Source organism: Mus pahari, chromosome 14, assembly GCF_900095145.1.
Source record: "Mus pahari chromosome 14, PAHARI_EIJ_v1.1, whole genome shotgun sequence".
Lineage (NCBI taxonomy): Eukaryota > Metazoa > Chordata > Mammalia > Rodentia > Muridae > Mus > Mus pahari.
The window spans coordinates 74001194-74027909 of record NC_034603.1 but is presented as its reverse complement, the minus strand read 5'-3'; the positions used below and the strand labels follow the sequence as shown (position 1 = coordinate 74027909).

Sequence of the window (26716 nt, the reverse complement as noted above, 5' to 3'; positions counted from 1 at the left end):
CTGGCCACAACAACTTAAGAAATAACTCCTTTTTTAAAAAAAAATTATAATCCCAGCACTTGGGAGGCAGAGGCAGGCGGATTTCTGAGTTCAAGGCCAGCCTGGTCTACAAAATGAGTTCCAGAACAGCCAGGGCTACACAGAGAAACCCTGTCTCAAAAAACCAAAAAAAAAAACAAAACTTATTTTGTGTGTGTGTGTGTGGGGGGGTATGTGTATGGTGTGTGTATGTATGTGTGGTATATTTATGTGGTGTGTGTGTGTGTGTGTGTGGTATGTATGGTGTATATATGTATGTGATGTATGTGGTGTGTATTGTGTGTATATGGGTGTATGGTATGTGTGTGTATGTGATATGTAGTATGTGGTATGGTGTATGTGTGTGTGTGTGGTGTATGTATGGTGTGTGTGTATATGTGTGTGGTATGTGTGTGTAAGGGAGGTATGTGTGTGGTGTGGTGTGTGTGTGAAGGGGGTATGTGTGTGGTATGGTATACATATGTGTGGTGTCTAGTGTATGCGTGGGTCTGTGTCTCTGAACGATGCTGTTTCTGAGGTAACAGTGTCCGCCATCCTGTTTTGCCTCAGCCTTCACCATCAACAGCATCCATATGGAAAGCCTGCCATCGTGGGAGGTGGCGAATGGGCAGCAACTGACCCTGCAGTGCCTTGTGGACATCAGCACCACCTCGAAAACCAGGTCTCAGCACCGGGTGCTGTTCTATAAGGACGATGCGATGGTTTATAACGTCACGTCCGGGGAGCACACCGAGAGCTATGTCATTCCTCAGGTGCGGGTCTTCCACTCCGGGAAGTACAAATGCACCGTGATCCTGAACAACAAGGAAAAAACCACGATTGAGTACGAGGTGAAGGTGCATGGTGAGTCCGCAAGCAGAATAGCAGGCTGGTGATGATGCTCATGTTGGTGACGCTGGTCATGCCACTCACGGTGATGCCAGTGACATGCCAGTGACGCTGGTTTCCTTCTCTGTTAAGCTCCACCTTTCCTGTTCACTACCTGGCATCCTGACCTGAAACTGTAGGCTTTAGAAACTTCCGCTGTGTGAGGGCAGGACTTCCTCCTTTGGGATGATATCAGGGCCTTGGGAACACCCTTCCCCATCCTCCTTAAGTAACAGACTACATCTCACCACTCCCTCTCTGAAACACGGTCTCCCCACAGCCGGAGCTGGCTTCAGTCTCCTGCGCATGCTCTTACATGCGTTACAGCCCGAGCTGGCTTCAGTCTCCTGCGCATGCTCTGGCGTTACAGGTGTGCGACTCCACACCCTGCTACAGAGTTTCTTCTAGCACTTTCTCAACAGAGTTGATTTCTCCCAGGGCACCAGTCCTTACAGTGTTTATGCTCCTCTGTGAGAGTGACAGACAGCGTGGTTTTGTCACATGAACCAAACCCTCGTGGTACACACCTTTAATCCCAGTACTCTGGAAGCAGAGGCAGGTAAGTCTGTGAATTCAAGATGGCCTGGTCGACGGAGTGAGTTCTAGGATAACCAAGCTACACAGAGAAACCCTGTCTGGAAAAGCAGAACTAAACCCACTAGGCTGAAGCTTCTCCCTAAGCCGCCATCTGGATAAGTCCGACAGCCATTCTAAACTCCAGGGGCCACAGAGGTACCTGGGAGGTCAAAGCCACTGCTCTCAAGCCTGCTGAGCGTCATTCAACCCCCTGGACCCCCATGGCAGAAGGAGAGGACTGACTCCCGTAGTGTCCCATGACCTCCACACCTACGCCATTGTACTCTTGGGACCACACAGACGCCAAACAAATAATAAGTAAACTCTAACAAGAACATTAAACTCTAGAATCCGCAGAGACGAAGTGAAGATAAAGGTAGTCAGTCGGGGACTCGGAGTGATTAAGGGCGGTTTCCCGTCCGTTGGTGTTCAGCCGTTTGAGGTACAGTCCTTAGGCCGTGGTGAACAACACAGGCCAGAGTGGGCAACCCACGAGGTGACCTCGTAATGTTGTGCCATCTTAGTCTGGGCAAATTTACTCTCTTCCTGGGGTGACGCCACCTCATAAAGCATTTCCCAGGCTGTGTCTTAGTTGTTGTGAAACATCTGTTCCCCCTGCGCACCCCCCCCCTCCATCTATCTGCTCTTTGGGGCTAGATTAAATTTGGCCTATTTCCAGGCAGGCAGAGGTTGTTGGAAAGCATACGCCTTTAATCCCAGCACTTGGGAGGCAGAGGCAGGCGGATCTTTCCGAGTCTGAGGCCAGCCTGGTCCACAGAGCAAGCTGCAGGACAGCCAGGGCTACACAGAGAAACCCTGTCTCAAAACAATGGCGACAACAATGACCACTGGCCTATTTTTCATATCCTGGGTGAAGACCAGGGCTTGAGGTAGGCATTCAATAAGTTACAACAGGCCAGGGAGAGCCCAATCTGTACAAAGCTTTCCACTGAGACAAAAGACACGAGTGTGCAGACGCCCAGTACCCACGGCCCGGAACGTGCCTGTAATCCTGCAACTCGGGGTGTGGACAGACAGGAAGATCCCTGTGGTTTGCTGGGCATTCAACCTAACTGAATGAGTGACATACAAACTCAGTGAGAGATCCATCTCAAACTGTAAGGTGGAGAGCAGCTGAGGAAGATATGGCCTCCACATGGAGGTACACACACACACAACACACACACACACACACACGCATATAGTCAGTGAAAGCATCAGCTGAAGTAACATACATAATTAAATACTGACTTTTTTTTTTTTTTTTTGAGACAAAGTCTCACTATGTAGCCCTGGCTGTCCTTGAACTCACTATGTAGACCAGGCTGGCCTCGAACTCAGAGAGCTCTGCCTGTTTCTGCTTCCTAAGAATGAGAATGAAAAGGTGTGCATCACCACACCTGGCTTTTTCCTTTTTAAACTGTACCAGTTGGGAATCTAGTTGCACCACCTTCTGAAGGGGATCGCAAACCGTTGAGAACACCATTGCATTATATCTTTAAACTGTACGCTACTGTGCCAGGCACACAGATCCCCTGGGGTAGGTAAGACTGAATCTTCAGAGAATAAAGGGCCCTGATGCCGATCAGCCACCGGGACAGATGAGGGAGAATGGGCCATTATTTGGAACTGATCCTAACTGTACTTTCTCATTCTCCAAAGGTGTATCCAAGCCCAAGGTGACACTGGACAAAAAGGAGGTGACAGAGGGCGGGGTCGTGACAGTCAATTGTTCCTTGCAAGAAGAAAAGCCACCGATCTTTTTTAAAATTGAAAAATTAGAACTGGGGACAAAGTTTGTCAAGCGAAGGAGAGACAAGACCTCCAACGAGAACTTTGTGCTCATGGAATTCCCCATTGAGGAGCAGGACCACGTGTTAGTGTTTCGCTGCCAAGCCGGGGTCCTGTCCGGATTCAGAGTGCAGGAGTCAGAACTCATCAGGAGTGAATACGTCACCGTGCAGGGTCAGAATCCTGCCCTCTATACCATCCTTTGTAGTGACGGGTTACATGTAGCCAAAAGGAGCCCAGAACTGGAGAATCTGCACCTCCTTTAAGGGGTGCTTGTTCCCATAATTATAAGCTTGGTAGCACGGGCTGTAATCCTGTGAGGTACAGGTAGGGGGATCAGGGGCTCAAGACTCACCCTCAGCCAGGCAGTGGTGGCACACGCCAGGCTGGTCTCGAACTCAGAAATCCGCCTGCCTCTGCCTCCCGAGTGCTGGGATTAAAGGCGTGCGCCACCACACCCAGCTCAACTCTTTCTTCCATGAGCCAAATAAATAAATATCATTAACTGAAAAGAATAAGGGAACTAGAGATGCAAACATGTGGTGGGATGTTTGACCAGCATTTGGGAAAACCTATGTCCATTGGGGGAGGGGCCACAAGGAAGGGGAGCCAAAAGATTGAAAAAGGAGCTAGGGAGATGGCTCAGAAAGTAAAGTGAGTTTGATGCCCCAAACCCATGTAAAGCCGGGTCTGGTGGTGCACGTTTGTAATCCCAGCCCTAGAGAGCCAGAGACAGGTTCCTGATACTCATTGGCTACTCAGCGTCAGCCTAGTTATTGAGCCCCAAGCCAATAAGAGAGTATGTCTCATAAAAAACCACAGCAAAGGAGGCTAGAGAGATGGCTCAGGCTCAGCATACTTGCTGTTCTTCCTGCCTCCACACACACACATGCACCAGACACTACGCCCCCATACACAGGCAGGGCTCTGCCCACCCAGAGAATAGAGTAGAAAGTGCCCAGTTTTGAACTCGAGTCTGACTGGCTTGTCGTCTTTCTTGTAGAGTCCTTCTCTACTCCCAGGTTTCAAATCGAGCCTCCTGGGATGATCATAGAAGGGGACCAGCTACACATTAGGTGCAAAGTTCAAGTGACACACTTGGTCCGGGAGTTTCCAGAAATTATAATCCAAAAAGACAAGGCGATTGTAGCCACCTCCAAGCAAGGCAGTGAAGCTGTCTATTCAGTCATGGCCTTGGTCGAGTACAGTGGACACTACACCTGCAAAGTGGAATCAAACCGCATCTCCAAGGCCAGTAGCATCATGGTCAACATAACAGGTAGGACTGCCGCCGAGGGCGGGCAGGCGGCGGGCGCTCCAGAGGCAATTGTGGCTAGGCATACCTCATGTCTATAATGGCAGCATTTGGGGGATGGGGGGGGCTGAGATAGGAGGATCATGAGTTCAAGGCCAGCCTGAGCTATCTAGTGAGACCCTGGCCAGTGAGTGTGATGCCTTTTCTGTTCCGGGTTGTCTTGGGTGTATGCATGCTGGGTGCTGGGGCTTGTGGGAAGGATTCAATGCATAGCAGTCGGCTATACTGGCTATACATTCGTTCAGGTGCTGGTGCTGACTCAATCCTGCTGCTCGGTACTTCTGTGCCCTTGGCTGAACTCTTGAACCTGCCCCATCTGTGTGAGACACAATGGGGATGTGATGGTACCCACCTTATTCGGACCATCACGTGTCTGTTTAAATGAGATAGCTGTGGTCTGCATTCAAGTGAGCATTGGCTAATATCTCTGCAGTGTCTGTATTGTCTTTCCTCTGAGCCAAACTCTTCTTCATGACCTCTTTACATATTTTTTTAAATTTTATTTTATGTGTGTGGATGCTTTGTCTGCTTGTAGGTCTGTGCACCACTTGTAGGCTTGGTGTCCATGAGGGCCAGAATAGGGTATAGGGCTGACCTAGAACTGGAGTTACAGTTGGAAGTCACCAAATTGGTGCTGGGAATTGAACCTGGGTCCTTTGCAAGAGTAACCAGTGCTCTGAAGTGCTGAGCCCAAACCCCAGCCCAAATCTTTTTCTGAAAGATGTTGGGGTCCAGGAGTCACCCCACAAACCATACCAGCACTGATCTCAGTCAGACAGGACTGTACTGAACACACACCCTAAAAGACTGGTCAATCAGGGCTGAAGTTCAGAATCTGGGGGCTGAGTCTACAACCCTGAACATTTTTTCTATGTCAGTTTATAAAGGCTAAGACCACAAAACCCACCAATGAGCACATACGAGGTGTTGAGAGTGCTCCCCAGTGGTCGGCCCTGACTCAAGTCATTCTAGACATAACAGTTCACATTGACCTTTAATTTGATGGGTCCTAAGTGACGCTTACAGTTGTGGACTTTTCTAAGGTCAACCAACCTCATGACATACAGAATATAGCAGGGTATGTGGTCAGCATGACCCTGCTCTGAATAATTTCTTCATCAATGACTGGCAGGCATATTACAGCAATAGTCAGTGGGAACAAAATGGCTGCAGCTATGCTGGGGGAGGGGTTAGGTTTCAAAAAAAGGTATTTTCTCTTTCTCTCTCTTTCTTCTGTCTCAGTCTCTTTCTCTCTCTCTGTCTCTCTCTGTCTCGGTCTCTCTCTCTTTTGGTTTTTCAAGGTTTTTCAAGACAGGGTATCTCTTGAAAAACCTGTCCTTGCTATCCTGGAACTCCCATTGTAGATCAGGCTGGCCTCAAACTCACAGAAATCTACCTGCCTCTGTCTTTCAAGTGCTAGGATTTAAGATATGCACTACCATAGCTAGCCTGTAAAAGATTTTAACAGGTATGCTGGCACACACCTGTTTCACATGTCTATAATGCCAGCACTTGGGAGGTAGAAGCAGGTAGATCTCTGTGAGTTCAAGGCCACCCTGGTCTACATAGTGAGTTCCAGGCCAACCAGAGCTACATAGTGAGACCTTGTCTCAAAAAAAAAACCTAAACAAAACAAACAAACAAAAAACCCAACCAAACAAAAAGATTTTGAAAAAAGACTATATGTATGTCTGTGTGCATTTATATTTACCATGCGTGTATGTGTGTGTGTGTGTGTGTGTGTGTGTGTGTGTGTGTGAGGCTGAGATCAGAGGATGTCAGAGCCTTTGGAACTGGAGTTACAGGTAGTTGTGAGTTGTCTGATGTAGGTACTGGGAACCTAATCCAGGTCTTCCGCAAGAACAGTAAGTGCTTTTAACTATTGAGCTATCTCTCCACCTTCCTCCATTTTCTTACAGACAAGATCTCCTGTAGCCGAGGCTAGCCTTTCACTTACTGTGTAGAGGAATTTGGCCTTGAACTCTTGACCCTGCCGCCTCCATGCATGCCCTAGGACTCCAGGCACGCTCCACCATAGCAAGAACTGCCGAGTGCTAGGTCTCCTAACCCTAGTTCCCGGCTTTCTCTCTAAAATACTTATACTTAGAAGACTACTGTACTCTTCTCGTTCGCTGGCATATTCAGCTGTTACAGTGTAGGCAGCTGAGGGATGAGAGACCTTACCTCTTCTGCTCAGTTCTATTCGCTGTGCACATTCAGCTGTTACAGTGTAAGCAGCTGGGGGATGAGAGACCTTACCTCTTCTGCTCAGTTCTATGTCCTTAACTTGCACTATGGTTAGACAGAGGATTGGGATGAGCCTTGTGTTACAATGTTTCCAAGAGCAGAGTCAGCTCTTCTCTTCTGTTGAAAATCTCCATTCATACAAACGTTCTGTTCGTTCAGTAGTTTCTCCCAAATCCCTGTGTCAAGCTCTGAACATAGGGCCACAGCCACCACCCCCAGGCTTATAATAGGTAGGTAGATTGCCAACTCATCAATTAGGGGATTAGCACACTATATCAGATCCTCCTGGTGTAGGGTGTGACATCATGTGCAGTTTAGTGAGCTATTTATTTATTTATTTATTCATAATTTTTGAGACATTCTCATAATGTAGCCTTAGAACTCCCCTATGTAGACCAGTCTGGTCCCTATATAAAACTCAGAGAGTGCTGGGATCAAAAGCATGCCCCATCATGCCCAGCATGGATTATTGATGACAAGCATTTGGAGAACTCTTGATAAGGTATACATTCTCTTGTTAGAGAAAAAAGCCATCATATATATATATATATACATATATATATGTGTGTGTATATGTGTGTGTGTGTATACACACATATATATATATATATATGTATACGATACATATCAAAATCATATATATGACACATCCTTCTGTATACTGGGCTGCTTACTAAGAACTGAGGACTTCAGCAGGCCTGTCAGTGGGTGGCGATTTCTTCTTGTCATAATGAACTTGCAAATTTTTAAAAATATTTATTTATTTATTTATTTAATGTATATGAGTACACTGTAGCTGTACAGATGGTTGTGAGCCTTCATGTGGTTGTTGAAAATTGAATTTTTTCTTTTAGGACCTCTGCTTGCTCTGGTCAACCCTGCTCACTCAGTTCCTGCTTGCTCTGGCCCAAAGATTTATTTATTATTATATATAAGTACACTGTAGCTGACTTCAGATGCACCAGAAGAGGGTGTCAGATTATATTATGGATGGTTGTGAGCCACCATGTGGTTGCTGGGATTTGAACTCAGGACCTTTGGAAGAGCAGTCAGTGCTCTTACCCAATGAGCCATCTCGGCAGCCCATGAACTTGCAAATATTGTCTAATATACTTTCTCTAGGTGACCACCTAGAGCATCTGCCTTCTAGGGACTGTTCCCTTAATCTCTCCAGGGTGAAGTTCAGTTTCCTCTCTGTGGGCTCTGCCGCAAACAGCATTCCTGAATTGAGCATTAGATATAAGTTCTTTGAAGACAGCCTGTCTTATATGCAGTTATCTTTCCATTTGCAAAGGGTCTTCCCTACAGTAAACACTTGTGGAAGCCACGCACAGTGGTGCACATTTGTGGTCCCAACACCTGGGAGGTGGAGATGGGAGAGGAACAGAAGTTCAAGGCCATCCCTGGCTACATAGTTCAAGGCCAACCTAGGCTTCTTGAGACCCTGTCTCAATAAATGAATGGATGGATGAGTGGATCCTCATAGGAAATACAGGAAGAACCAGCAGAGTGATCTCAAGGTCAGAGGCAGTTCTGGCTCTTTTTTGTGTGTGTGTTGCCCTGGCTGTCCTGGAACTCACTCTGTAGACCAGGCTGGCCTCGAATTCAGAAATCTGCCTGCCTTTGCCTCCCGAGTGCTGGGATTAAAGGCGTGCGCCATCACTGCCCGGCAAGACCTGGCTCTTTTTTTTTTTTTAAGACTTTTTTCAGATTTATTTATTTATTATATGTAAGTACACTGTAGCTATCTTCAGACACTCCAGAAGAGGGCGTCAGATCTTGTTACGGATGGTTATGAGCCACCATNAGGGCGTCAGATCTTGTTACGGATGGTTATGAGCCACCATGTGGTTGCTGGGATTTGAACTCCGGACCTTCGGAAGAGCAGTCGGGTGCTCTTATCCACTGAGCCATCTCACCAGCCCAAGACCTGGCTCTTTTAAGGCCATGAGAAGGTGTATGAGAAGCAGAGGGAAATTTTTTACAGGTTCCTAAGGGTTAATTCTGCTGAAAATAATGGGGCTACAAGTGTCTCCAGCTGAGGACTGAGGCGGTACCCAGACACCCAGATGCATTTCACCTCCCCCTCCCCCCTTGGTGTTCTTCAGAGCTGTTTCCCAAGCCGAAGTTAGAGCTCTCCTCCAGTCGTCTGGACCAAGGGGCGATGTTGAACCTGTCCTGTTCTGTCTCGGGCACACCTGTAGCCAACTTCACCATCCAGAAGGAGGAGAAGGTCTTGTCACAGTATCAGAATTTCAGCAAGATCGCTGAGGAGAGGGACAGCGGGGAATACAGCTGTACTGCGGGCATCGGCAGAGTGGTCAAGAGAAGCGGCTTGGTAAAGGTCCAGGTGTGCGGTGAGTACAGGCTCAGCTGCTCACATATGCGAGGGTTGAGTAGGGACCAGGAGCGCAATGGTCAGCTGTCACCAGTGCTGTTCAAAGGCTGATGGGATTCAGGAAGGTTGAGAACTCCAGGGAGGGCCAGGAAAATGGCTTATTGAGTAATGGTGCTTGCTGCCTAGCCAGGCAACCTGCGTTCAGCCCCTGTGATCCACATGGAGGTGGCAGAGAAACAAGTCCCAAGTTCTCCTTTTTGTTTTGTTTTGTTTTGTTTTTTTTCGAGACAGGGTTTCTCTGTGTAGCCCTGACTGTCCTGGAACTCTGTAAATCAGGCTGGCCTTGAACTCAGAAATCTGCCTGCCTCTGCCTCCCAAGTGCTGGGACTAAAGGCGTGCGCCACCACTGCCCGGCCCCAAGCTCTCCTTTGACCTCTGTATTTCATCTGTATATGTGTGTGCACGCAGAATGCACAGACTTCTGTGTATATCTAAGACGTGGTTAGGAGGCATGTGGTACATACCTATAATCCTGACACCCAGGACATTGAGACAGGGATTGCCGTGAGTTCAAGACCAGCCTGGGATACATAGCAATTGGGATTCTAGTTGGGTGTTGGTGGTGCATGTCATTAATCCCAACACTGAGGCTGGAGGATTGCTGCAAACTCAAGGCCAACCTGGCATACAGGGCAAGGTCCTGTCTCAAAAACAAAACAAGACAGAACAAAACAACACACACACAAGGGGTCTAAAGAGATGGCCCAGTGGTTACAGGCACTTGCTGCTTTTGCAGAGGACCTGGGTTCAGTTCCCAGCACCCACATCATGCATAAGCCACCTGGATGGTGGACCTACAGGCAGGCATGTACCACCATCCCTGGATCTTCCACCTCCTGTCTCCCTCTGTTACTTCCTCCTTTTCCTTTCCCCACCCTCCCCCGACTTCCTCCCTTTGAGACAGGACAGGATTATACTGTGGAGCTCAAGCTAGCCTCAAACTTGACGGTTTCCTGCCTGCCCTCCCAGGTATGGACCTGCAGGTGTGTTCCACTACATTATTATATATAATTATATAATATATAATTGTTACATTATATCATTATTTTGCTTATAAAAATTAGATATTTTAAGCTGGGCTGTAATAGTACTTTCCTTTAATCCCTGTACTCAGCAGAGGCAGACAGATCTTTGTGAGTTCAAGGCCAGCCTGGTATACAGAGCTAGTTCCAGGACATCTAGGGTTATACAAAGAAACCTGTCTTAAAAAAACCCTAATCTTCCAGTCAGTGGTGGCACAAGCCTTTAATCCCAGCACTTGGGAGGCAGAGGCAGGAGGATTTCTGAGTTCGAGGCCAGCCTGGTCCACAGAGTGAGTTCCATGACAGCCAGGGCTACACAGAGAAACCCTGTCTCGAAAAACCAAAAAAAAACAAAAAACAAAAAAACAAAAAACCCAAACCATAAACAAAATGAATGATTAATGAAACAAAAACAAAAAAACAACAACAATAAAATTAGATTATATATATATATATATATATATATATATATATATATATATATATATATATATATATATATTTGCTGTTTTGACACAGTGTCTCACTATGTAGCCTGGCCTCAAACTCATAAAGTTCTCCCTGTCACCACTTTCTTAATGCTGGGAATTGAACTCAAGACTTTACACATGCTAGACAAGTGCTCTACCACTGGGTTACATCCCCATCTATCTACAGCAGTTCATTTTCTCCCTTGTTATTGCACACACACATGCACACGCACACGCACAGGCACACTCGTATAGACAAGCATTGCCTGGACAGGCCACAGCCCTATAGGAGCCCCTTAAGATGGATAAGGCAGGCAGGCAGGCAGGCAGGCAGGCAGGCAGGCAGGCAGGCAGGCATTGGAAATCCTGATCTCGATTGGGAAAGCCAAGCTCGGAGTTTTCAGAAGGAAGGTCCCGGGCTGGGTTGTTCCTTGTGTTTTATTTGGATTTCCCCTGTTGTTGTAGAAATGCTCTCGAAGCCCAGGATTTTTCACGATGCCAAGTCTGAGATCATAAAAGGACATGCCATAGGCATCAGCTGCCAATCTGAAAATGGAACTGCACCCATCACTTACCACCTTATGGAAGCAAAGAGCGACTTCCAGACCCTCGAGATGACCTCCAATGACCCAGCAACATTCACAGATAAGCCCACCAGAGATGTGGAATACCAGTGCAGAGCGGATAATTGCCATTCCCACCCCGAGGTGCTCAGCGAGATCCTGAGGGTCAAGGTGATAGGTAAGCAGCTGTCTTCTGTGAGGCAAAGGTGGGGCTCAAGGCTAGGGACTGTGGCGATCACAAGGATGTTACCCGTGTGACCCATAGCAGATATATATATCAAAGACCAAGCCCCAGATAGTGGGTCTGGGAAATATCTGGGGCTTCTTGATGTGGCCGTTGTAACCCCTTTTTACCTTCCAAGCGACAGTTGAACCCCTAAAAAGGGAAGGTGGCTGAACTCGAGGAACTGCTGGTATTGTGTAGTCGGGCTTCCTTGGTTTGGGGGGACCTGTTCAGATGAAAAGAGAGCTTCCCCCCAAGAACTAACTGCAGGTTAGAACTCTTTCCTGCCATTGGTCTTAGTGGAACATCTGAGTCACACATGAAACCCGCCACAGGCCTTGCTACAGACCACGGGCTCATGGAAAGTGCTGATATTAGTCTGGGATTCTCACAGTAGTCTTGGGGTTGGGTTCTTTTCCTCGAGCATCTGACTTGTGCCTTTGGGTAGCTTTTTGCAGCGTCGCTGCCCCCCCGCCGCTTATAAGATTCTCAATCTGCCTTCTCCTCTGTCCTTTGACAACTTTTGTTAACAACTCGGTGTCATCAACAGGCAGTTTATAGGTGCTGGAGAGATGGCTCTGTGGTTAAGAACATCGGCTACCGTTTCAGAGGTCCTGGGTTCAATTTCCAGCATTCACATGACAGCTCACAAATGTTCCTGGGAATCTGATGCCCTCACACAGACATACACGCAGGCCATACACTAATGCACATAAAAATGAAACATTGACATGAAGTTTATAATTGTATACTGTGTACCTGTGCTGGTGTGGGCGAGAGTTGGCTACAGATAGGGGGTAAGTGGTGAAACAAGCCTGTAATCCCGGCACTTAGTAAGGCAGATCGGGTTCAGGGTTATCCTTATCTTCATAGTGAGATCAAGGCCACCCAAAGTCACATAAGACCCAAGTCTCGGTGGACAAGGGAGGAAGGAGGGGCATAATAAGAACGGGTCTGAGAAAATGAACCTGGTTGTTATGCATTCAGGCTGTTGTTGAAGAGTGAAGACTTCAGATCTCCAGATGTTAATTAAAAAGTAAATTGGTCTGGGCGGTGGTGGCGCACATCCTTAATCCCAACACTCGGGAGGCAGACGCAGGTGGATCTCTGAGTTCAAGGCTAGACTGGGCTGTAGATGAGTTCCAGGGCAGCCACAACACAGAGAAAACTCGTCTCAAAAAGACCACAGAAGAGGAGAAGATGGAAGAAGAGGATGAGGAAGAGGAAGAGGAAGAGGAGGAAGAAGTAGTAAACGCCCATGAGGAAGAAGAAGCCTGAGTTTAAATTGGGTCAGTGCTAGTGATGCACATTTACTGAGTCCTTCCCATGTACCCAGCCCTGGGTGAAGCACTGTAGTAAATTATCCCTAGTAATATTTAAAATAGCACATGAGACTCATCATGGTTTACCACTGATTCTGCCGTGAAGTCCCTAAGACTTTGAGCTAAGGCACGATAGGTAGGACTGGGATTTGAACCCAGGCAGTGTGGCTCCTGAGACCAACTCACCACTCGCCTCTTATGCTTCCCAGTGGGAGAGACTATCAGGTCTAGCAGTGTGCTCAGGCTGTCTGCCCCTGTGTGGGACCACTGCCACCCCAGGCCTGATGCTCAGCTTCCTTCAAGATCATACGCCCTTTGTGCTCAGAGAGGTGATTCATGTCTGTGTGCTGGCCAGTCTGCCGTCACTGGTAGGGAAGGTGGCCTGGAATGGTGACATAGGACCAGAATTTGAATGGTTAGGAATGTTGCTGAGGGAAGGTGGCACAGTGGGGGCACAGCAGCAGATTCGCCTCTCTGAGCTTCCAGGTGGGAAGGAAACCATGAGGTTCCGGGAAGCTGTCTGGACAGGAAACTTCTGTTTAGGTTTCAGTGCTCAGAAATAAAAGCTGAGCGTGGAGGTAAAGTTTCTAAGTGGAGATGGAGGGGCTGGTGAGATGGCCCAGCCTAATGACCTGAGTCCAATACCCTGGACCCTACTTCTTGGTAGGACAGATTCCTGCAAATTGTTCTCGGAGTTCCACGTACACACCCATGCACAGAATAAATAAATCAAAATGTATATGTGTGTGTATATATATGGAGTTGGAAGACTGAGGACCAACTTTCCAGAAAATCCAAACCCGTATTTCACTGCCAAAATAAGTAGTGAAGAAGGCAGGCGGATAGCAAGGAAGAGAATCTGCTTCAGAGGCGACTCAGATAGTGAAGCCATGACAACAGGGCCTGGGTAGTATTCAGGCTATTGGAGGTCAAGACTGGAAACCCAGGTTAAGAATGGTTAAAACCTGCTCCACTGAACTTTCTCTTTAGGGCCATGGTCTTAGGATCGAGGAACTTTTCCAGCTTCTTTGAAATAAAAATAGCAATACAGTTTCAAAAGCAGATGGGCATCTACAGATGGTGGTACATACCTGTAATCCCAGGATTTTGGAGGCTGACATCTGGAGTTCATGGCCAGCTCTATGAGGCCCGGTCTCAAAACAAAACAAACATGGTTGTGCATGCCTTTAATCCCGGCACTTAAGAGGTGGAGGCAGGCAGATATCTGTGAGTTCGAGGCCAGCCAGAGTTATGTAGTGAGACCTTGTCTCACAATAGGTAAATGAAGAAGAGCAATAGCAAACAAGAATAACAAAACCAGGTGGTTGGAAGGCGAACTTGAGGAAGAGCGAACCAGTGGGAGACAAGCTTTAAAAGCACACAGGAAGAGGAAAAAAATGGGTAAACGCCACATGCCCTTTAAAAATTTTTTTTTTTTTTTTTTTTGGTTTTTCGAGACAGGGTTTCTCTGTATAGCAGCCCTGACTGTCCTGGAACTCACTTTGTAGACCAGGCTGGCCTCGAACTCAGAAATCTGCCTGCCTCTGCCTCCTGAGTGCTGGGATTAAAGGCGTGTGCCACCACGCCCAGCTTAAAATTCTTATTTATTTGAAGTGCATTGGTATTTCCCCTGAATGGATATCTATGTGAGGGTGTCCGATCCTCTGCAACTGGAGTTGTAGACAGTTGTGAACAGCCAACCACTGAGGCATCTCTCCAGCCTACGTACTACACATCATTGTAAGCAGAAAGGTGGAGAGAAATCATTCAAACACATACACAAACACACCTTCACACGTACATGTGCATATGCATTCAAAACTCCAAGAGAGAGCACAGGTTAATATCGTCATTCTGTCAAGTGGCCAGTTGTGCTCAAGGTGGGAGGATGGCGAGTGTCCCTAGCATCTTGTGTTTTATCAGTGAATGGGGACAAGAGGTGTCTGTTGCTGTCCTTCTGGTCTAATCAGTGGAAGTGGTGAGAAGAGGATTGCAATCCTAGGCTGGAACAAAGCAGACAAGAAGAAGTGGCCGTTCTGTGTCCACTCTCTATTCAGCTCCGTTCCTCTCCCTCTCGGGTTCTTTGTGACTGGATCTCTGCTGTACCCTGTTCTTTGTGACTGACTATGCTGTACCCTGGCTTGGGACATGAGCTCCTTCTGCATGCATCTCCCAAGTGCTGGGATTGTGGGTGTGCACCTCTTACTTGCTTCTCTCCCCTCTCTGCTCGGGGCTAATCCTCGGCCTGCTTTCCAGCCCCGGTGGATGAAGTTATGATTTCCATCCTGTCGAGTAACGAGGTACAGTCTGGAAGTGAGATGGTACTTCGGTGCTCTGTGAAAGAGGGGACGGGCCCGATCACGTTTCAGTTTTACAAAGAAAAGGAGGACAGACCCTTCCACCAAGAGGTCGTGAATGACACCCAAGCGTTTTGGCACAACAAACAAGCTAGCAAAAAGCAGGAAGGACAGTACTACTGTACAGCCTCCAACAGAGCCAGCGTTATGAGGACCAGTCCCCGAAGCAGCACTCTTACAGTCAGAGGTGAGTCCACGCTGCCACCAGAGCATCAGTGTGGGGGGCTTCCAAGGGACACAAAGCACGCATTCCTTGTAAAAGGCAGAAGAGTTCGGAGACTAGCTCATTTGAGAGAGCTAAGAGACTGGTGTCTGAGAAGTTACAATCGGCAGAAACCCACTCATGGTAACTTGAGCGGAAAAGGAGATGATTATATGTAATCTAAATATTTTATCTAGCCCCAATTCTAAGTATCTGATAGAGAGATACCAGTTGACAGTTGACACATACTGTGGGTTAAATGTCTATCCACGAAAGACCTGTACCCAACATAGACGTGTTGATAGGAGCCTAGCTGTGTGCTTGAATGGGAGAGTCCTGTAGAGATGGACAAGGACGGAAAGGCTGCCCCAAATGGAACAATACCTCAGCAAAATTAGCTTGGTACCTCCTTGAAGACCATAGCTGACCTTGGTTTCTAGCAGAAGCCACCGTCTCCGCACACGCTGAGTACAGACGCCATCATGGGCAGACGCCAAAGGAAAATGCCGTTTATAAGGATTGCAAAATGGGGTCTGGATTGCTGCTTAAATCTGCTGCCATTTCTTGCTGGTGGGAGGAAAACATGTGCTTCCCTTCTTTTTACCCGACTTCCAGTCTTCCTTGCCCCGTGGAAGAAAGGGCTCATTGCGGTGGTCGTCATTGGAGTGGTCATCGCCACCTTGATAGTTGCAGCCAAATGCTACTTCCTGAGGAAAGCCAAGGGTGAGTGCCTGTCTGCAGCCTGGGTTTCCAGGGAACTGCATCCCGGAGGAGGCTGAGGGAGCGCCATGCATTCTCCTTACGGGATGTCGGGATGTTGGCTTGGTAACACAAGGGCCTGCCTTTGGTGGGTGTGAAGTGTTTGCTGCTCACTAACAACAGCAAACCCAACTAAATCCCTGGGGCGATCTGGGTGACATTACACCTGATCTAGTCACAAGAAGCTATTTCTTGGTGTGTGTCCTGTGTGGAGCACACACAGGCATGCACATACTGTATGTGGTATATGCACACACGCACACACTGTGTACCTCCCAGATATTCTTTTTTTTTTTGGGGGGGGGGTGGTTTTCAAGACAGGGTTTCTCTGTATATCCCTGGCTGTCCTGGAACTCACTTTGTAGACCAAGCTGGCCTCAAACTCAGAAATCCGCCTGCCTCTGCCTCTCGAGTGCTGGGATTAAAGGCATGTGCCACCACGCCCTGCTTCAGATATTCTTCAAGTTGTGTCATGATCTTGTATCGTGTACCATATGCATTTGTGGGAATAGGGTCTAACCGAGGCTTAAGTAAAATGGTGCTGCTGTCTGAGCCAGGAGGAACAGATGTTATGGGTTGGGGTCTTTTGTCTTTTCCAAGGTAGGGAAATTGCACTGAGCTACACCCCCAGTTTCTCTTTTCTCCTTTATTGAGTATTCCGACTTTAGGAGAGTCAAGGGAAAGACGGTCACTGTCCTGTATACTTACACTGACCTAAGTTTTTTCTTTCTTTTTTTAAAGCCAAACAGAAACCCGTGGAGATGTCCAGGTCAGTGTCCCCGTGGCTTCTTGTGGGCAGGGCTGGATTTGTCTGCAAGCCCAGACTGGTTGCTAGGAAGTTATCAGAGATTCTTAGCAAACTCACAAAGAATAAGGGCCTTGGGTATAATGGGGGTGTGTGCTTCTGTCTGTCTGTCTCAGTGGAAGATTGCCAACTCATTACATACTTAGAATAATAGAGTTGACCCTTTAAAAGAAATGTTTTTTACCAAGCTGGAGAGATGGCTCAACCTCTGCTGGTACCATACCCTATACACGTGTGCTCGTGCACACACACACCCCTAAAATTAAAAGAAAAAAAAAAGTTTTGCATCCTTTACGTTTTCCTTTTGCCAAGGCTAGCCTTAAATTCCTGATCCTCTTCCTTCTACCTCCCAAGGGCTGGGATAACCAAGAGCATGTGGTACCACGACTAGCTTTTTGTGTCTTGCTGTGTAGCTCCGGCTGGTCTCAGAGTCACAGCCATTCTCCTGCACCAGCCTTCCCAGGGCTGTGATTACAAGTGTGCAATTGACATATTTCTTCTTGCTTTTCATGGTCTTCCTTTGGTGGTTTTGTTGGTTTGGGGGAAGAATATTAATACATAATTTTCTCTTTTCTTCTTCATTTACATGTGAAGGCCAGCTGCTCCACTTCTGAACTCCAACAGTGAGAAGATTTCTGAGCCTCGTGTGGAAGCCAACAGCCATTATGGTAAAGCCAAGGCTTCCTTTAATTACAAAAGTTTTTCCCAACTCAATGAGTAAGGTAGGGTTGGAGTATAAGGGAAACCCTCGCTGCAGGCCGTGGTACCATTACCGTATATAACCAACCATGAGAAGATGAGCTGATACACAACAAACAGAAAGGAAAGGTGGGACCTTTTCTGCCTTCCCCGTCTCTGCTTCATTTCTTTGGGATAAAAAATGGAGACTGACCCTACTGTTTGTTGCCTCCACAGACTGAAATAATTAGGCAGTACATGGAAGACAGAAACCAGATATTAAATTAAATCCTCAATAACACATCTCAGATGGAATTTCCACCACTTCACTTAACCCTGCCACAAAGGGAGAGCGGGGAAAACATTCTGCTCTTGGCAGAGGCACCTTTGAGAAGTGCTAAGATACCTTTTTTTTTTTTTTTTTAAATTTCTCAAGATGAGGTTTCTCTGTGTAGCCCTGGCTGTCCTGGAACTCACTCTGTAGACCAAGCTGGCCTTGAACTCAGAAATCTGCCTGCCTCTGCCTCCCAAGTACTGGGATCAAAGGTATGCGCCACCACTGCCCAGCTTGAGATGTCATTCTGGTGCAGGCCTCAATGGAGAGAGGCTACCCAGTGAGTCTCAAGACCCTTGGGTCTGTGAGAAAGTCACTCAGAAGCAGGTGTGGTGGCTCACTCTGAACTCTGGGGGACGGGGTGGGGGAGCAGATGAAGATGGACATGTTGGAGTCCATCTTTGTCTACATAGTGAGTTCCAAGCCCAGTTGGGGCTCCATATCAAAACCTTGTCTCAAAACAAGCAATAAAAACAAAACGAGTAATTTGAATAATAGCACTAATTAGCACAAACACACTTTGGAAAGCCTTGTGTTCCTGAAGAATAATATTTATAATATCCTATATATAAGAATTTCTTAAGGCAAAGAACATGCTAAATGTTTGTTTGTCTGCTCTTATAGTGCTTGGGATTGAGCCAAAGCCTTCACACATTCTGGGCAAGAGCATTACCACCAAGCAAGCCCCACGCTTCATTTTGTGTGTGTGCCCTGGTGTGATAATCCAGAGACCCTGTTATTTCTTTAAACCATAGTCTCATCAGCTTACCGCCTTAACCGGAGAATGTTAGCCAACCACCAGCTTTCGTACTTGTTTTTAGTGACTGGTTCCTTCTAGAAAGAAGCTTCATTTTTAATTAGTTCACTTATTCTGAATTCCGAATAACTCTCAAACAAAAGTGTTCCCCTGGAGCTGTTCTTTCTATCCAGGCAGTGGGAGGGAGGGCCCACTGCCTGCAGGAAAAGCTCACACCGCAGAGAGACGAAGGAGGAGACCCAGGTGCTTGTCACCTGAAGAAATCAGACTTTGCTTTCTTAGCAGTACTGGAGGTTTTAGAAGTTATAGGAGGGCTGGGAAGATGATGAAGTGTTTGGTGTGAGTGTGGGGCCTTGGGTTCGATTCCCCAGCACTTATGTATAAGCCACATGTGACAGCAAACACCTGTAACCCCAGTACTGGGGGAGGTGGATGGAAATGACCATACCCCATGGGCTCCAACATGAGCTAGTCCTGCTGAATAAGCAAGCACCAGGTTCACAGAGATGCTGCCTCCAAATGTAAGGCGGAGGGAGAGTGATAGAGGAAGACATGTGATGCCACACGAGCATGTGTACACCTGCACACACACATATGCATGGGTGAGAGTATACTCACACACATGCACTCACACATACATGCACTCACACACACATGCATGGGTGAGAACACACACACACATATGCACTCACACACATGCATGGGTGAGAACACACACTCTCACACACACACATGCACTCACACACACATGCATACACACATGGTTACAGGAAACTGATTTCTAATGTCACTCACCCTGACTGTTAATTTTTCAACCAGGTTACGATGTTCTTCCTGGAAACGATGCAGTAAAACCCATAAATCAAAATAAAGGTAATTATTTAAATATTGTAGTAGAAACTTTTACATTTAAAAAAAAAATCACAGGCAGCTGTGTGCTGTGGTGACACACACCTTTAATCCCAACACTCAGGAGACAGAGGCAGGTGGGTCTCTGGAATCAAAGCCAGCCTGGTGTACATAGAGAGTTCTAGAACTACATAGTAATTAGTAAGAATCTATCTTTAAAAATAAATAAATAAGTAATCACAGAGAAAAGGGAACGTAAACTCTGAACTGTCTGGATAATTTCTACCCCTCTTGGAGGCTCTGTCTATATGAGCCTAATGGTAAAGTGTAGGTGGCCGAGTTTTTTTCCCCAAAGCTGTTAGCCAGTGTTCTGAATGGTAATGCCTCCTAACCTAAGTAGAAGCAAGCTGTCATACCTATAAAAAAAAAAAAAAAAGAAAGAAAGAAAGAAACAAAAAGCCTTTTCAACTCTCCAAGTGCTATAGTAGGATGTTCCTCTTGGGTGGCTGAGTGGAGATCTTAAAGAATTTTTTTAAAGACAATTAACAATAGACAGTTTACTTCTGCCCAAGGCTTGGAGGTGTTGGAGGTGTTTGCTTAAATCGTCTCTTCAAGATGTTTTCTATTCTGTGCCACTCTCTTGAGAACTGAAACGCCCAACCTGCTTCTGTGAAGTCTCTTTGGCTACACCATCTGTTTTAGCTGCCAGCAAAAAAAGAAAAAAAATAAATAACCCCCCCCCCAAAAAAAACTCTAGTTCTGTGAGGTCTGAAAACAGTGCAGATGTGGTCACATCTGTAATCACAGCACTCAGGAGGCTGAGGCAGGAAGACCAGGTATCAAGGTTAAGCTTGACTGTGTAGCAAGTCCTGGCTGCCCTGGGATACATGTGGCCCTGTCTGAAGAAACAGCAATAAGGGCTGGGGAGATAGCTCACTTGTTAAGCACTGGCTGCTCGCTCTGTCAGAGGACCCAGCTTCAGTTCCCGTACAGTGACTGGCTCACAATCATCTGTAATGCCATTCCCTGAGGAGCTGACACCTTCTCCTGGTCCCCTGGGGTACCAGACACGGTGAAGAGCAGCAGCAATAGCCAGGGTAGAAAGCAAAAATAATTTCCTGGGTGTCTCCGCAGAGCCTGGAGACTTTGTTATCCAGAATGCCTCATCTTTAAACACTTAGGGGCTGGTAAGCTTGGTCCCACAGCATTCGATTCCATTTCCATAGCCTTGAGACTGGGCAGGCCTTGACTGCTGGAGCCCCTCCTGGACTGCTGTCCACACCTATTAACCTATTGAAAATCCTCCCACACTCTACAAGTCAGAGAGGCTATGTACAGTGTCTGCTGCCCGAACCAGTGTAGGGCTGACCGGACTAAAGGTCTCTAGTGTGGTTTGATGCCTCCAGAGGAGGTGCTCTCTTAACTCACAGCGCTGTGATTCCTTTAACAGACCCCCAGAACATGGATGTAGAATACACAGAAGTGGAAGTGTCCTCCCTTGAGCCACACCAAGGTAAGCGGCCCTTGCCAAGTGCGCCGCGCCCACATTAGGCTCTGGGCTTAGATATAGATACCACATGAGATTCTGTGTACAGTCAGAATTGTCTCTTGGAATGGAGGTGGTCTTCTGTAGACCTACTAGATGTGCCTAAGTCTGGAGCTATAAAACTGTGATTGTACCCTGTGTACTCACTGCGGGGCAGGCAGGGACTAAGAGCTGAGCACTCTTCTATGGAAGGGTCTATGGGAGCCGCCTCTCCTTATCCCCCCGCCCAGTGTTCAGGCCTTCTTTCAGAGGCCAGCCCCTGCCCAGATGCACTGTGCTCCTAGAACAGTTGCCTGTGTGGACCAAACGTGTGTCAATCAAATGCATGCCTAAAACGGGGGACCTGGGGCTGGAGAGATGGCTCCGTGGCTAAGAGCACAGATTGTTCTTCCAGAGAAACTGAGTTTGGTTCCCAGCATCCGTTATTGGGTGGCTCACGACCACCTGTAACTGCAGCTCCAGGGGAATCCAACGTCCTCTTCTGGTATCTGCAGGCATTGCACTCACATTTGCACAGAGCCCCTACTGCTACCGATGGTGGTGGTGGTGGTGATGATAATGGGCGGTGGACGATGTATATGCTACTTACTTCGTTGCTGTGACCAAATGCCTGACAAGACCAATTTAAGGGAGGAAAGGTTGGTTTGCGTTACCATTGGAGGCAATGCAGTTCTTCATGGCACAGAAAGTGTGATAACTCAGACAAGTTTTTAGATACTGTATCTAGGGAAAGCAATGAATTCTGGGTCTCAGCTACATCTGTCCTCTTTATGCAGCTTGGGACCACAGCCCATGACATGGTATCAGCTTCATTTAGGGTGAGTCTTATCACCTCGATTAGCCCAATTTAGACCCCCCACACACACACATAGACATGCCTGGAGGTAAAGCTTCCTCAGCAATACTAAATCCAGTCATATTGGAGATTACCCATCACGGAGGACTTTCCTCCTTAGAGGGACTTTTGGGGAAAGAGTAGAGTCCTCCTTTCAATGTGGCATGAGATCTGTGCCTTGGCTTTTTTTGTTAGGTGTGTGTGGTTCACTCAAGGGCAAGCTGCCTATAAGTCCCTATCTGATTCAGTGCTGGGGGACAGACGCACAGTAGGTGCGTTACAGCAGATACCCGAACACGGATCTCAGCCGTTTTGAGCACCAGAAACAGTACCCATCTCCCAATCCTTCTCCATCTTGGCCCACCCTTGGGCTCCCGTGTGCTTCTAAGGAAGCAGCCATCCCAAGCCTTCCTTCCGGCCTCGGGGGAAGCTCCTTAGGACTGCTGCCATCTGTCTGCCTTTGCGTTGCGCTGTGTTCTCAGCCAAGCAACCCTGGGCAGTTTTCCAGGCTGGGCCTGCCAATAGTCTCTCAATAGTTCCCCAGTTTTGTGTCCTCTATGGGACTTCTGTATGTGCGTGTATGCATGTGTGTCCTCTATGGGACGTAGCAGGAGCCACGTGGTGATGGCGTCCCGAAGCCACCTCTTGCTCGATGATTTAGGACCAGTTCTGGAGTTTCTCTTCCATCTCTTACCGAGTGTGGTTCCAAGTGCCCCATCAGCAGTTATATATGTGAAACTTTCCAATCAGGGGACATGTCCTGTGCAACACCACTGGCACGTCCCTGTGATCCCCGGTCAGAACTGTCTCCAGAGGTGTGGACTGGAGACTTCCATGTGCTTTGCTGTATGGGCGTCGGTGGTGTCCTGACTGGACCTGAGGGGCGGGGCACGTGGAAGGCATGATGCTCTTGTCTTTGTTTTTATTTTGGAGTGAAGTGTTTGACTCATTTTGGTAGCTGATAGTGACAGTGACATAAAGGTGCCAGCCACTGTGTGAGACACAAAGGCCTGAGTGTTCCCTCCCTGGTGTGCGTGTAGTCTAGGTGGGAGCTGGGAAAACTAAAGGGTAGATGGTATCAGGTGATTCTAAGTGCTGTGGATGGGTAAAGTGGGCTGCAGTAAGGGGATGCTTTCTCTGACCCTTGCTGAACCATGCAACAGGGCCTCTTTGAGAGCCGTTGATTAAGCAGGGGCTGAAGGTTGTAAGGAAGGCAACTGTGAGGAAGGCAGTTGATTAAGGGTGGGGCTGGTTAGAGAGACCCAGGGAATAGAAAGGGTAGTTTTGGCAAGTCACAGCTAGCTAGCTCATTTAGTTTGGCCTGAAAGGGTTGCTGGGTGTGTGGTGCATACCCACACCCAATCCCAAAGCGTGGCTGTGTGACACAGGAGGACCAAGAGTTCAAGGCCATCCTGAGCTACATGAGACCCTGTCTCAAAAGCAACCGAAAGGAGGCCCATGTGTCTGCGGAGACAGAAAGGGTGGAGTTAGGAGAGCAGGGTGATGCTGGAGCACCTGGGGCCCCGAGGATTTCAGTCCTATTCTAAATGAATAAGGGAACAAAAGGGAACGTTTCCAGAGGCTTCAGGCTGGGCAGTGGCTGGTTCTGAGCTCCTTCTTTTTAAAAAAAAAAAAAAATCTTGCTGGGTGGTGGTGGTACTCGCCTTTAATCCCAACACTTGGGAGGCAGAGGCAGGCGGATTTCTGAGTTCGAGGCCAGCCTGGTCTACAAAGTGAGTTCCAGGTCAGCCTGGCTATACAGAAAAACTCTGTCTCAAAAAAAAAAAAAAAAAACAAAAAAAAAACAAAAAAAAAACCAACTTTATGGTGGATAGATAAGGGAGGCCTTATCTTGTCAGTGTAAGAACTGGAGTTTGGGTCTCAAGAACCCACGTAAATACTGAGTGGGCAGGAGGGCCCTCCTGTAATTCCAGTATTCCTCAGAAAACAGACAGGGGCTTCCCAGAGCAAGCTGGCTAGCTAAACCAGCCATGTCCGCATCTGGCCTCCATGAATATGGTGAAGAACTGTTGTTTATATTGATACTAGATTTTTTTTCATGCACTATATCCTAATCAAGGTTTTTCCTCCTCCTCCAACTCCTCCCAGATGCTCCCTACCCACCCAAATCCACATCTCTTCTCTCTCTCTCTCTCTCTCTCTCTCTCTCTCTCTCTCTCTCTCTCTCTTTCTCTCTCATTAGAAAAAAAAAAAACAGGCATCCTTAAAAAAATGAATAATGAACAAACCAGAATAGAGCAAACCAAAGGAAAGCCAAAGAAAAGCCAAGGAATACATACAACCACACACACATACACACAACCACATACACACACACATATACACAACCACACACACATACACACACACACACACATACAACCACACACATGCATACACGCACACACATATATACATACATACAACCACACACACATACACACAACCACACACACATACATACACACAACCACACACACATACACATAACTACATACACATAACCACATACACACACAACTACACACACATACATATACACAACCACACACACATACATACATGCATACACATACACACACACACACACACATGCATACACACACACACAGAAATCCCACAGAGGACACAAAACTGGGGAACTATTGAGAGACTCCCAGTCTTTCTCAGACCTCCATACATGTGCATACACAATCCTCCCAAGACATGCAACTACTGCTACTGCACACATAACATATATACATACATACATACATACATACATACATACATACAACAAAAGCAAACTCAGGACCAGCAAGGAAGTAGCCTGAAGAAGAACAAGAAAGATGTGCTATCACTGTGCAAGAGTCAGTGGGTGCCAGCAATGGATGGCGTCTAGGTACACATTTGAGACCCATCATAGCCCGTGGCCAGGATTGGGGAGCCAGAGTCTCCACATTTCTTGCTGGAGTAACTGCATGGACGGCTGTGGTGTTTGAGGATGAGATCGGGTTTGACTAGGTTAAGTCTAAGATGCCGGTGACACATCCAAGAGAAGGAAGCGTGGGGGTCTGGAGCTCAGAGGCAAGCCAGGACAGACGAAACTGTCGAGTGCTCAGTACCGGCTGTCACTGGTCCAGCCTGGGCTTCGACTGCATCCTGGGCTTGGCAACCCAGGTAACATCTTTCTTCTTCCTAAATGGTTGTGAGGTAAGGGAAGGTGCTAGCTGGAGGGTAGGATGACAAGATCAGAGCCAGCTCCACCTTCCTTTCTGTTCGGGACTGCTGCACTCTACCGTGGGGTGAAGACTGACAGTGGAAGGCACAGGGAACCAATCCCTGCTCCCTGTCTATGCAGAACATCCTCAGGTTGCCTGTCACCCTGGGCTCTGACACCAGGCTGGATCAGTCCTCCCATAGTGGTCCAGGCCTGGGTCTGGGCAGGCAGAAGTCTGAGGGTTGATGTGGGAGCGCACGCATGTGCACCGGGACTTCAGAAAGCTGAAGAGGGAGGAGGAGGCATCACTGGCCCTGGGAAAGGCTCCGTTTCATTTCCCTTTTGTTGGGAGTGCGCCCCTGTATCTGGTGTTCTTTTGCTTTCTTGAGGGTGTGGAGGGATTGAATAGAGGAAGTGTGACAGTTCCTAGAATCGGGTGGGACCGTGGCAATTGCCTCTGGCTTCCCTCGCTAGACTCTGCAGCTGTCCCTTGCAGCCAAGCTATCAGTCAGTCACATTTCCCAGCTTGCACTAGTTGCCGCATGCCCAGCCAGGGCTCTGGGGAAGATTCTAGAACAAAGGTCATTTGGGTGGCAAGAGGAACATAGAGGGTACAAGTTGTGTTTCCTCCTTGTTGCAGAAGGACAGTGAGGAACTCAAGTCTGGACCACTGGTGCTGGCTGGCCCCCTTGTCCTCCCCCAAGCAGGGACGTGGGCATTGCTAGGTGGAAAAAGAAGGGCTTTGTGGGTTCAAGGCCAATGATGACTAAATATGAACTGGTGCTTGCCAGCCTGGTCCCTTGTTCTCAAGGTCTCTCATCCTACACAATTGGAGGAGGCTATGGGGAGCGGGTCCAGATCTAACCCTGGCTGGCAGCTAACCAAGTGGTCACTGGGGATGGAGAAGGACGGGAAGGAACTCATTAAATCCCGATTTGCTGTCTGTTTGCTCCGAGGCTAATTGCTGGGAAAACCCCATGACGTCGGAGCCCTCTCTTTCTCTGTTAGCACAGAGAAAAACAGAAACCAAAATAGAGACCCATCAGGAAACGCCTCTGACAAGCTGAGACAAACAGCTCCTGGCCTGGGCTGGTCTTCAGCAGGCAGCTGCTGCCAAGGGGACACAAGAGGGGGAAGGGCAGTGAGCAGCTGCACCCTGCTCCTCCCCCGCCCCCTGCCCCCTCTTACTGAGCTGGGCAAAACCAGGGGCAAACATAAACCATGCAGCTCAGAGTAGACGTGGAAGGCATCCCTTCCTGACTTGAGGTAGGCACAGACTGAAGCCACTGAGGTCCAGAGACCAGAGAGCTACCTGGAACAGTGGAGTTCACATGATGTCCAGACTAACCCCACCCGTGTTTGGCTGCCCAGCCCGCCCAGCCCTCACCCTCATCCCAATTCATCCTCCCTTCTGTCCTAGCTCCTTGTTAGGCTAGGGCAGAGGAAGGGCTAGTCTTGCTTCTTATGGATGACATCTTATAGCAGTTATCACACAGTTATTTTTAGCTCTCTCTCTCTCTCTCTCTCTCTCTCTCTCTCTCTCTCTCTCTCTCTCTCTCTCT

At 47.8% G+C, this 26716-nt stretch overlaps 1 protein-coding gene across 4 annotated transcripts in view; it reads left to right on the top strand.

Moving 5' to 3' along the window:
* The window catches only part of Pecam1 (platelet and endothelial cell adhesion molecule 1), a 66087-nt gene that overhangs the window by 16694 nt on the left and 22677 nt on the right, over positions 1 to 26716 (top strand). For all 4 annotated transcript variants that reach the window (XM_021212322.1, XM_021212321.2, XM_021212320.2 and 1 more), the window contains exons 3-13: positions 589 to 882; positions 3145 to 3447; positions 4277 to 4552; positions 8944 to 9192; positions 11191 to 11466; positions 15090 to 15377; positions 16008 to 16115; positions 16893 to 16920; positions 17551 to 17624; positions 19545 to 19598; positions 21025 to 21087. In XM_021212322.1, the coding sequence (XP_021067981.1) occupies positions 589 to 882; positions 3145 to 3447; positions 4277 to 4552; positions 8944 to 9192; positions 11191 to 11466; positions 15090 to 15377; positions 16008 to 16115; positions 16893 to 16920; positions 17551 to 17624; positions 19545 to 19598; positions 21025 to 21087 (2013 nt within the window). The remainder of the gene's footprint in view (positions 1 to 588; positions 883 to 3144; positions 3448 to 4276; positions 4553 to 8943; positions 9193 to 11190; positions 11467 to 15089; positions 15378 to 16007; positions 16116 to 16892; positions 16921 to 17550; positions 17625 to 19544; positions 19599 to 21024; positions 21088 to 26716) is intronic.